Source organism: Neomonachus schauinslandi, chromosome 1 (genome assembly GCF_002201575.2).
Source record: "Neomonachus schauinslandi chromosome 1, ASM220157v2, whole genome shotgun sequence".
NCBI classification, from domain to species: Eukaryota; Metazoa; Chordata; class Mammalia; order Carnivora; family Phocidae; genus Neomonachus; species Neomonachus schauinslandi.
In genome coordinates, this window is record NC_058403.1 from 152,646,912 (window position 1) to 152,659,628 (window position 12,717).

The window sequence follows — 12,717 nt, forward strand, 5'->3', positions numbered from 1 at the left end:
CCAAACTGGAGACACAGGCAAAGGCAGGAAATCACCGCTTCCCAGGATCTGGGAGGAAAATAAACAGGAATGGACGAAACACTGAAACAGAGCGCGGACTAGCGCAAGAGTTAAAAATTTCTGGGGGCCCAGGCTTAGATGGATGGACCCCCTCTTTCATGAGTTTTGGCTCCAGGAACCCCACCAGGTTTCCATGGGGAAGATTGAGAAAATCTCCTCTGACTTCCAGCTGGGGAAAAGGAGAGGAACCAAAGGACTGTGCTGTTCTCTGCCTGCCCTCAGGGGGAGCCACTTCACCAGAGCCGAACCAGCTGGGGGAAAGGGCAATGCCCCGTTCCTGTGTCCTCTAGCCTTCCTGTCTCGTCAGGCGTGGGGGAGCGCTGGGAGGCACTGGTAAAAGTTAGAGCCCACACTTCTCCTGCCTGCAGCCTGACCACCCCAGCAGCACGGCCCCCGGATAATTAGAGGACTACAGTCGGAAGGACTGGGAGGCCCAGATTCTACTTAAGGAGTTTCTAGGGAAACACAAGACAGTAAAAGAAACAAAAAACAAGGACATTAGAGGGAACTGAAGCTTACAAACCTACAGAAAGCAGTAAACACAATCTAACTCCTCGCCAGAAAAATATAAACCCTCTCACTAAAGGTCTATTTACCTCAGCTTCTCTTACCCAATACAGCATGTCTGCCTTTCAACAAACAACTACAACGTGTTGCTAAAAGGCAAGTAAGAAACCCAGGTTGTTCGTTTTATTTGTTTTTGGTGTTTGACAGTTGGACCTGTACGTCCTGTGTTGTAAATCTCCACCTTTCTGCTCACGAGAGAAGCTAGGGCATGTCATATATTCGGTATAACCCAGGGAGCCCAATGAGGAAACTACCTGGCTCCATTAACACCACTGGCTTTGAAAATGGAGCCACGGGACCATGAGCCCAGGACAGCAGCGCCTCTAAAAATAGGGCAAGGGGCGGAAACAGATTCTTTGTTGGTGTTAATGGAGCCGAGTCCTTCTCAGGCTGCTGTCCATTTCTCCCTTCTCTGTCTCCCTCTCCCACTTTTAAGGCAACCTGTGATGACGCTGGACCCACCACCAGTAATTTAGGATAAACTACCTATTTTAAGGTCAGCAGAGTAGCAACCTTCAACCTACAACCCTAATTCTCCTGCTGTGCAGCCTGAAACACTCATGGGTCCCGGGGAATAAGACAAAGACGTGTTTGAGAGGCCGTTATTCTGCCTACCACGATGTAAAATTAAATGTGCTTATGCTCTGTTCTCTCTCTTAGGTGCAGTTTATTTTCTGTGATCCAATCTTAAAAAGTTTTCTTGCTGAAAAACTAAGTATCAGTCTGAAATGTAAATATTGTCAAAAATTACGAGACCTACTCTGGGTAATTATGAAAACTCATAAAGCATAGTGGGATTAGAGATTAGTGATCATTCAACACATGTCATTAGTGCAAATAATGCCAGGTGTACCTGCACTTCAAATGAAGTCTGTGACGTTTCCGGCTAAAAATGCAGTCTTTGGTCTTTATGAAAGAAGGAAAGCCAGGGCAGTTTTGGTTTTAGATCCAACTGTCACAGTTCACTGCATCCCTTCCACAGAAGGTCACATCACATCTGCTGCTGGGACTTGATAAACCTAAAGACAATCTGAATGAACTCTGTGCATGCTGGTAGCAGAGACTGTCTCCGAGGAAGGGAATTGGATAAGAGACACTTTTTTATCACATGATGACTTTTCTTACCTTTTGTAATTTATAACACGTGTGTATACTTATTCAAAAAGTATACTGAATTTTAAAAGAACACATTGTGCAGCCCAGTCTGTTGTGGTGGGTGGTGAAGGTTGAAGGGGTGAAGGTTCTTCTTTATTCCTTCTTCCAGGTTCTGGTACAAAAAGAAGGCATTGGCCCTTCAGGGGGGTCCCTTGTCTGGAATCACTGGTGCTTAACTGGTATCAGAGAAGCCACAAGACTGGAGGCACTAGGGGATTTGACATAAGAGAGCCAAGACCACACATCCTGAATGCTCAAAGGCCACCCCAAGAAGGAAAAAGGGAGGAGACCCAGCTCTTCCATGTTTATATATTTTGTCAATTGAGTAATATAAAACTGAAGAGAAACAAAAACAAACTGCAAGCAAAGGCCAATTATTATAATCCAGAGAGGATGCCTACTGTAAGAATAATAGTGCATTAACAATAATATAAGTCTAAACCCTGTTTACAAATATTTCTTTTTTAAAAAAGACACTATTCGGCTAAGGATGGGGGGGGTAAAAAAATAAAAGTATTAATGTTCCAAATAACTAGAAGAAAGAAAACAAATCCAAGCAATGGAAGACAAGTAAACAGAGAAGACAAAATAGACCACACAAAATCATCAAAAGATCACATAATTGTAATTTTAACAAAGCTGAAAATAAAACTTTCCTATTAGATTATCCAAAAAAAAAAAAATCTGATTGGGTTCAATAACTAAATCTAAACACCTAAAACTAAGGCAAGCACACACAATTTAGAAATTTTGCTAATGCATCCAAAAAGAAAACCATGGTGGCAATTTTAATAACAAAATATATTACAAAGTGGAAAAGGAACAGTCATTTCATGTTCACAATAGACATAATTAACATGAATATGAATCACATGACTTCAAAATATGTAAAGAAAGTTAAAAATACAGGAAAACTCAAGAAGAAATAAAACGGTAGCAGACATGAGCCTAATCACCTGTACTACTTGGGTGTTCGTTAGTTGAAAGGGACTAAGCAACTTTTAAACAAGAAGAAGGAAGAATATCGGGAGCCACAGAACTGACAGAAGCCAGGGTCCCTTGTAGGCAAGATGCTAAGGCAGACTCCTAGATGTGCCTGGACTGATTATCTACAAAGGCAAGCCTGTCAGCCAATGGGGACATTGGTTGGCAGTGGCCTGAGGCTCTCCGGTGCACAGGCTCTGGGCACAAGTTGAACCCGCCTGCTTCCCGCAGTTCCTAAGCCAGCCCCACGTGCCATGCTGTCGTAAATGCTGAAGCCACCCAAGCACATGGAGCTGCTCCTTTCCCTTTAGGCTGCAGCACAACCCAAACACCAGGCAGGGGCCCCGAGACCCCCCACTGGCCTCTCACTGCAGACATCTAGGTGTCCAAGCCCCTAGTGTGAACTCTGTGCTCTCCAACCCAGATGCCAGATAAGTGAAAACAAAAGTGAGATTTAACTATGCCCAACTGATACATTTAAAATTTATATAATAGGGATCCAGACTATATTGATTGACTCTTGGAGCCAGCCTGTTCAGCTTCAACAAATTTGGAAGACATACAGCATCGACTCATTTTTGGTAAATTGTGCATTGTGAGCTACATAATAAAACAGTTGCATCTGACCTTAAAACATGGAAGGAGAAAGAAAATACATGTTTTAAAGGATGAACACATTTCACCATCTCCCCTTTCCTAACCAACTAACACACCACACACTTCCAAAAACTAACCCCCCCAAAAAAAAATTACTTGAAAAGATTCCTCATCTTAAAGAACTGGGGCAAATCACAAGTAACATGGTCCGTCCATGATCAAGTATGGGGCTGACTGCTGTAAGAAAACATTTAAACACTGTCTCATGCATTTAGTCAAAGTGGTATTTTCTTATTTCCCAAACCACCATTTATCGAATAAACTGCAGAAACTATAAAGCTGAAGGATAAACACTTCAAATAAGAATTCATACTCCAAGGAAGTAAGAATCTTTCAACTTTTATTTCTAGGATACATTCATCTGGAACCTTTTTGTTGCTTTACAATTTTCCCCCTAAGAGAAATGAATACAATAAAAATATAATCCAACTACCAGCAATGTTTGTAACCAGAAAAGAATCTAAAATCTCTGGTGTGATAATATAGGATTTTTTTTTTAAAAATATAAACTTCATACCAGAAATAAAGCCTGAATATTCTCTTTTTCTTTAAAAATATAATTTTTCCTTCTTAGCGCTTCCATGTAAATCTTATAATCAACCATTTAGTTCTACAGTCTATTTTTAAACTAGTAATTGCAACACTATAGCAGTTTTTCCCTACTTTGTATCCTGTTCTACTGTACTGTGAATCAACTAATAATTGCAGAAGTGTTTACAAAGAGAAAGATGCCACTAGGTTGTAGCAAGGTTCTTCAAGATACACTGATCATTAAAAGAAAAAAAGTCCCCATTAGCAAACTGAAACCTACTTAACAAACTGCACTTTATCACGTTTATGAAATTAGAAAATGTGTATAAAGCACTTTTGCAAACTTTGTAAAGCTCTAATGGAAAACATTTTTAAAAGCTGTTTTAACTAGAAAGGGTGCTGACTGGGACAGAGTGTCAGGGACAGAAGGTTCTGTGAAATCTTGTTCTTTTTTTTCTGTTAACTACTTACATTTGGGGAATGAGAGATTATAAATTGCAAAGAAGCTGGGGGTATGGGTACAGGAATGTCTCACAAAAGATTGGTTTGCAGTGACATAGGACTGTTTTTCTTAACTGAGAATAAAGACCAAAGGACATAGGAGTAGACCAATACTTTACACCAGGCTGAGAAGTCAAGCCATTTGTCTCCAATTAGGAACAAGAAATAAGAGAAGTGAGGCTTTTCCCCACTTCTGACTAGCTCCTCCATGCAGAGCTTCATTACTTGCAGTCCATTTAAAAACAGTATTCCAAACCCAAACATAAATGGTCTGGGAATGGTTTCTTTAGTTTAGAAAAATAATCAAAAAGCCCAATTACAAACAGAGGTAACAACATACCTGAACCAGAGTTGACACTTTCCTACCTCTAGAAAAATAGCACTGTCCAAAACAACTTTTTAGGGTATTTTGTGGAATACAGGAAGTTAAGCGAAGGACAAAAAAGTTTGGTAACAAAAATAATCCCAGTGGGGCTTCCTTGTTTGTTAGAATGCAAAATAGATGTAACAGAAACTTCTTTCCATGAGCTACCCTAATGAAATTAGAAAGGCTATGAAGACAGCCCCAGCAATGAAGGGCTGCAGAAATTTGGTCATCTGTACCCAGACACGGGCAACCAAAAAGAGCATCCTCAATTACCTAAAGGATGAGTGAACTGACCAAAGGAACGGGTCTGCATTACTGCATAAAAAAAGGCTTTGAGCGAGTCAGGCTTGCTGGAAGAGGTTGCCACTTGGGGCTTTGGAGCCTCCTTTCTAACAGTTTCTGAACAATTTTCCTGTGGCTCTCTGGGAGCAGGCCTAGCTTAGCACAGGGAATGGGCTAAGTAGCCTTGTAACCTCTTTTGCCCCTGTGATGCTCTTACTCTTCTTAGTGCCTTCTTTCCCCAAGAGAATATTCAGGCCAATTTGTTTGTTTGTTTGTTTTCTGCATTAAGAATAAACTAGCAATGTGGAATACCCTTAACTCTCAGAGTACCTCATGTTAGTATAGGATACCATGAATAATAAGAATGTAGAACTTTAATGCCTTTTACATAAGAGTCAAACAAGCCTATGTCATATTTTGATGATTCCACATTAATAAAATTTAGTTATGATATGTGAAAAACTACTTTTGCCAAGGTTTTTTTAACTATTGGACTTTAAACCAATTTCAATATTCCATGGAAAGGTCATTTATATTAAAGTAACATGCCTTCATGTTTTCTACATACAACAACAGAGTAAGATTTTTTTAATGTACATGTATTTTTTTAACCAATGCACTCCCTTTTACATTCACACCTTCAATCCAACATTTAAAATATAAACCCAAACTGTCAATGAAAAGAACAGTGGACCAAATGACAGTATCATTTAAATGTAACAATAATGTAAGAAAAGGTGAGCATCAAAACTTAAAAAATAAATATAAACAGATTCATTGGAAATCTGCTCATATGCCTGATGTGTTCAGAAATGAACCTCACACAAAACAGATCCCACTATTAGACAACTCATTCCTTTCTCATTTACTCACTCCATGATGCATGTCTCACTCTTTTTACTGAGGTTTCTACAGTGATTAATTATCCTAACAGCAGAGCTTAATATTAAATATACAGCCTACTCCAGAATTGGCATATGCTCCCAACAACTGTTTTGTATGCTCCCTGAATTATAAAATAGTCTAATTTTTTAGGAGCATAAAAATGAAAGGGCTTAGATCTATTCATATACATTGTACATTAAATGTTACTAAGTTAAGACAGTAAGGTGGAAAAAAGGAATAGAAGGGTACAGTAAATTTTCTTTAAATGATTCCATTACATTAGACAGTACTGTCAATGATATGTATTTATTTTAACCAGTTTATGAAAAAAAGGGATTATCAGAATTTGTATCAATTTCTTGGAGAGGCTAATAATAAAACTTTAAATATAGATATTTATTTGTATATTTATTTGAAGAATCTTTGGTAGCAACTGTGTTTCTTCCACATTACAGGACTTTTCAAAATAAATGTCAAAATTAATTTACTAATCAGCATATGAAAGATAAATTACGGTACTATTCTTTTGGTTTTCCTAAAAACCTGACTATTAAAACTTGCACTAATCATGCACTTAAACACAGTTATCTGTTTAACTTACGTACATATAAAATGAGAGACTAATACCAGAAAGAAATTAGACAGTAATGAGAATCAATGACAAAACATAACAATGACAACTGTTCTTAAGTAATTTATTTTTAAATTATAAGATTTACAATGCTTTGATTATGCAAAATAGTATAATGGAAATTAAACCAAACTGATAAACCAAAAGAGAAAGAAAACTTAGTTTTCTTGAATATCAGTACTTAAACCACCATTATAATTATCTGATATCCCAACCACGTCTTATGTAGACATAAGTATAATAATTTCAAACGTTTCACTTGTGGGTTTAATTTCTCATTTTCAACTTTTATGAACTGAAATGTAATTTATTTCAAATCCTAGTATACCTATTATAGTGTTTATACTGCAACAGCAGCATCTCTCAGTGTGCAATCAAATGTAGAACTGGGGCACAGTTTTTAGCTTTCAGCCACAGACAGAAATTATACACTGTGTTCAGTACAACAGAGTACGTTACATTAACCAGAGCACAGAGTTTAGTACACTTATTGCAGGGTTGGTACTTCTTTCCCTTTGAACTGAACCAGCTGAGCTTCTGAGCTGACATATTACTGCTGTGGATAGTAAGACTGCTGTGGGGGCTGAGGGAAGGGGTATGAAGGCTGCTGGGGTCCTGGGTATGGAGCCTGTCCAGGGCTCTGGTGATACACTGGCGGATATGGCATATTATACTGGCCGTATGCGTAAGGATTATAGCCCATGGGCATGGGCATTTGGCAATACCTGATGAAAAGAAAACAAACAAACAAACAAAGGATTGGTAAATCAAATACTGGAAAATGAAACGTAACAATTATTCTAAAACCAAGTTTTTTCAAGAAAGTCATTTTTCTCTATTTCTCAGTCTAGCAGAGAACCGTAGAGAGAAAAAAAACAGCTATTTCCAGGTACTTATTAGAAAAAAGTGTTCCTATCCTGTTAATATTTGAGATAAAAGAATATTGAGTGTTTAATACTATCCAGAAAATAATACTGTTGACAGAAATAAGACTAAATATTCAACTATTAACAAGGAATAAAAATGGAGACCTTTCATTTTAATGTACTAAGTACATTCCTAATTCACAAGATTCAATACTCACTGTTAACACACATAAATTCACCGTTAACGAAGTTTTAATATTTGGAAAATGGAATGTACTTACAAAGCAAACTTTGGAGCACATCTTAAGAGGTAGTCAAATGTCTCGATTTTTAAGATTAAAAATTATCACAAAGAAAGCTGTTCTTTAAGAAAGCACATGCCATAATTAGAGTCGTGTTCAACAGTCTGTCAGAATGCCAATATTTCAAAGTACAGGTACATAAACAAGGCTTTATCAGTCTTGCTAAGTTCAGAAAAATGCCTATCCGTTTATCACCAAAAAAAGACGACCAAGGAAACACACTCTACATTCCATACAGACGAGATCTATTTAAGATGAGCCCAGCATCAAAAACTAAAAACATAAATAAGCCAGGAAATAGCCATTCAATTGCTCAAATAAGTACCTATAACATTATTTTCATTTCTGTGTAAGCTGACAATGTAGCTTATTCATTCATGACACCTCCATTCAGAGAAAGGGTAACCCTGTTTTTAAAAGGATAACCGGAGCGAGAAACATTAGCCAATTCATTCAGGTATTCAGTTGCAGCCTTACCCGGGATATCCTGGATAGGTAGGATATGGGGGTCCCTGGGCCTGGGGGGGCGGGGCTGCTGAACCAGGAGCGTGTGATGGAGCGGGCGGGGCGGTGCCAGTCCCCACGGCAGCTGGAGCAGTAGCAGGAGGAGCTCGATTTGCTGGAAGCACAGGAGGTGGAGGCCGGGCTGGGGGTTGGGGCTTAGCAGGCTGTAAGAAAAAGTCAACACTGACTACAAAATGTTTCGTGTTTCTGTCAAATTACTGTCAGTTAAAATAAATGAGGGCATATGAGAAACTCTACAATTCAACCAAATATATTTCTAATTTCCATTTTTAAATGCTGACTTATTGCTCTAGAAATGTATCATAGTTGAGGAATAATTCTCCAATTCATGGAAACTGCATAGCTACTGCTCTATTCCTGACGCCTAATACTTAATCATTTACTGTAGCTCATTACTGCTCCCATCAATGGTTAGACATTTGAGAAGGGAGGAAGGAGCAAGTCAGGTACACTTTACTACTGTGATCTCTCCTGGCCACAACACATTTTATGCAAACATTTTCAAATACCTGAAAACTTATGAGAATAGTATAATAAACAAGCACATATTTACCAATTAAATTCAGTATTTATTAACATTTGACCATATCTGCTTTATCTATATAGCTATATCCATATATTTATCTATCTAAATATTTGCAGAACCATGTGAGAGGCAATTGCAAACTTCATGACACCAGCCCGAAAGACTGTAGCATACAAGTCCTAATACTCTCCTACATAATCACAATACCACTTCACCCTAAGGAAATAAACAATTATTTCCTAATGTCATTGAGTATCCACTCCATATTCAAGTTTCCCTATTTATCACCAAAAAAAGCCCTTAAAGGAGTTTTTATGAACCAAGATCCAATTGAGGTTCATGTATTGCATTATTATTATGAATCTTTCCTCTCTTTTCTTTTTCTAATTTTATTTTATTATGTTCTGTTAGTCACCATACATTACAACACTAGTTTTTGATGTAGTGTTCCATGATTCATTGTTTCTGTGTAACACCCAGTGCTTCATGCAATACGTGCCCTCCTTAATACCCATCACCGGGCAAACCCATCGCCCCACACACCCTCCCCTCGAGAACCCTCAGTTTGTTTCTCAGAGTCCATAGTCTCTCATGGTTTGTCTCCCCCTCCGATTTCCCCCCCTTCATTTTTCCCTTCCTACTTTTTTTTTTTTTAAAACATATAATGTCTTATTTGTTTCAGAGGTACAGGTCTGTGATTCATCAGTCTTAACACAATTCACAGCGCTCACTGTAGCACATAATCTCCCCAGTGTCCATCACCCAGCCACCACATCCCTCCCACCCCCCACCACTCCAGCAACCCTCAGTTTGTTTACTGATTAAGAGTGTCTTATGCTTTGGCTCCCTATCTGGTTTCATCTTGTTTCACTTTTTCCTCCTTTCCCCTATGATCCTCTGTCTTGTTTCTCAAATTCCTCATATCAGTGAGATCATATGATAATTGTCTTTCTCTGACTGACCTATTTCGCTTAGCATAATACCCTCTAGTTCCATCCACGTCATTGCAAATGGCAAGATTTTGTGTTTTTTTATGGCTGCATAATATTCCCTCATATATATATATATATATATATATACCACATCTTCCTTATCCATTCATTTGTTGATGGACTTCGTGGCTCTTTCCATTATTTGGCTATTGTGCACATATGGGGTGCACATACCCCTTCAGATCACTAAATTTGTATCTTTGTGGTAAATACCCAATAGTGCAATTGCTGGGTCGTAGGGGAGCTATATTTTCAACTTTTTGAGGAACCTCCATACTGTTTTCCAGAGTGCCTGCACCAGCTTGCATTCCCACCAACAGTGTAGAAAGGTTCCCCTTTCTCTGCATCCTCACCAACATCTGTCGTTTCCTGACTTATTAATTTTAGCCATTCGGACTGGTGTGAGGTGGTATCTCACTGAGGTTTGGATTTGGATTTCCCTGATGCCGAGCGACGTGGAGCACTTTTTCATGTGTCTGTTGGCCATTTGGATGTCTTTGCAGAAATGTCTGTTCATGTCTTCTGCTCATTTCATGACTGGATCATTTGTTCTTTGGGTGTTCAGTTTGATAAGTTCTTTATAGATTTTGGATACTAGCCCTTTATCTGATATGTCATTTGCAAATATCTTCTCCCATTCTGTCGGTTGTCTTTTGGTTTTGTTGACTGTTTCCTTTGCTGTGCAAAAGCTTTTTATCTTGATGAAGTTCCAGTAGTTCATTTTTGCCCTTGCTTCCCTTGCCTTTGGCAATGTGTCTAGGAAGAAGTTGCTGCGGCTGAGGTCGAAGAGGTTGCTGCCTGTGTTCTCTAGGATTTTGATGGATTCCTGTCTCACATTTAGGTCTTTCATCCATTTTGAGTCTATTTTTGTGTGTGGTGTAAGGAAATGGTCCAGTTTCATTCTTCTGCATGTGGCTGTCCAATTTTCCCAACACCATTTGTTGAAGAGACTGTCTTTTCTCCATGGGACATTCTGTCCTGCTTTGTCGAAGATTAGTTGACCATAGAGTTGAGGGTCCATTTCTGGGCTCTCTATTCTGTTCCATTGATCTAGGTGTCTGTTTTTGTGCCAGTACCATACTGTCTTGATGATGACAGCTTTGTAATAGAGCTGAAGTCCGGAATTGTGATGCCACCAGCTTTGCTTTTCTTTTTCAACATTCCTCTGGCTATTCGGAGTCTTTTCTGGTTCCATACAAATTTTAGGATGATTTGTTCCATCTCTTTGAAAAAAGTTGATGGTATTTTGATAGGGATTGCATTAAATGTGTAGATTGCTCTAGGCAGCATTGACATCTTCACAATATTTGTTCTTCCAATCCATGAGCATGGAACGTTTTTCCATTTCTTTGTGTCTTCCTCAATTTCTTTCATGAGTATTCTATAGTTTTCTGAGTACAGATCCTTTGCCTCTTTGGTTAGATTTATTCCGAGGTATCTTATGGTTTTGGGTGCAATTGTAAATGGGACTGACTCCTTAATTTCTCTTTCTTCTGTTTTGTTGGAACACTACATCAAAAACTAGTGTTGTAATGTATGGTGACTGACAGTGGAATGCCACTGATTTCTGTGGATTGATTTTATATCCTGCCACTTGACTGAATTCCTGTATGAGTTCTAGCAGTTTTGGGGTGGAGTCTTTTGGGTTTTGCACATAAAGTATCGTATCATCTGCAAAGAGTGAGAGTTTGACTTCTTCTCTGCCGATTCGGATGCCTTTTATTTCTTTTTGTTGTCTGATTGCTGTGGCTAGGACTTCTAGTACTATGTGGAATAGCAGTAGTGATAGTGGACATCCCTGCCATGTTCCTGACCTTAGGGGAAAAGCTCTCAGTTTTTACCCATTGAGAATGATACTCGCTGTGGGTTTTTCATAGATGGCTTTTATGATATTGTACCCTCTATCCCTACACTATGAAGAGTTTTAATCAAGAAAGGATGCTGTACTTTGTCAAATGCTTTTTCTGCGTCTATTGAGAGGATCATATGGTTCTTGTTCTTTCTTTTATTAATGTATTGTATCACATTGATTGATTTGCGGATGTTGAACCAACCTTGCAGCCCAGGAATAAATTGTGCACTTGGTCGTGATGAATAATACTTTTAATGTACTGTTGAATCCTATTGGCTAGTATTTTGGTGAGAATTTTTGCACCCATGTTCATCAGGGATATTGGTCTATAGTTCTCCTTTTTGATGGGGTCTTTGGTTTTGGGATCAAGGTAATGCTGGCCTCATAAAATGAGTTTGGAAGTTTTCCTTCCATTTCTATTTTTTTGGGAACAGTTTCAGAAGCATAGGTATTAATTCTTCTTTAAATGCTTGGCAGAATTCCCCTGGGAAGCCATCTGGCCCTGGGCTCTTGTTTGTTGGGAGATTTTTGATGACTGCTTCCATTTCCTTACTGGTTATGGGTCTGTTCAGGTTTTCTATTTCTTCCTGGTTCAGTTTTGGTAGTTTATAGGTCTCTAGGAATGCATCCATTTCTTCCAGATTGTCTAATTTGTTGGCATATAGTTGCTCATGATATGTTCTTATAGTTGTTTATATTTCTTTGGTGTTGGTTGTGATCTCTCCTCTTTCATGCATGATTTTATTTATTTGGGTGGTTTCTCTTTTCTTTTTGCTAAGTCTGGCCAGGGGTTTATCAATCTTATAAATTCTTTCAAAGAACCAGCTTCTAGTTTCGTTGATCTGTTCTACTGTTCTTTTGGTATCTATTTCATTGATTTGTGCTCTGCTCTTTATTATTTCTCTTCTCCTGCTGGGCTTAGGCTTTATTTGCTGTTCTTTCTCCAGCTCCTTTAGGTGTAGGGTTAGGTTGTGTATTTGAGACCTTTCTTTTGTCTTGAGAAAGGCTTGTATTGCTATATACTTTCCTCTTAG

General features: G+C 38.5%; 1 protein-coding gene across 2 annotated transcripts in view; it reads right to left on the reverse strand.

Moving 5' to 3' along the window:
- Positions 1-3,746: 3,746 nt before the first annotated feature.
- The window catches only part of LOC110569667 (programmed cell death 6 interacting protein), a 97,015-nt gene continuing 88,044 nt past the window's right edge, over positions 3,747-12,717 (reverse strand). For both annotated transcript variants that reach the window (XM_021677569.2, XM_044920756.1), the window contains exons 17-18: positions 8,266-8,456; positions 3,747-7,345 (exon numbers count right to left, since the gene is read on the reverse strand). In XM_021677569.2, coding sequence (XP_021533244.1) covers positions 7,171-7,345; positions 8,266-8,456 — 366 coding nt within the window. In that variant the 3' untranslated portion in view covers positions 3,747-7,170. The remainder of the gene's footprint in view (positions 7,346-8,265; positions 8,457-12,717) is intronic.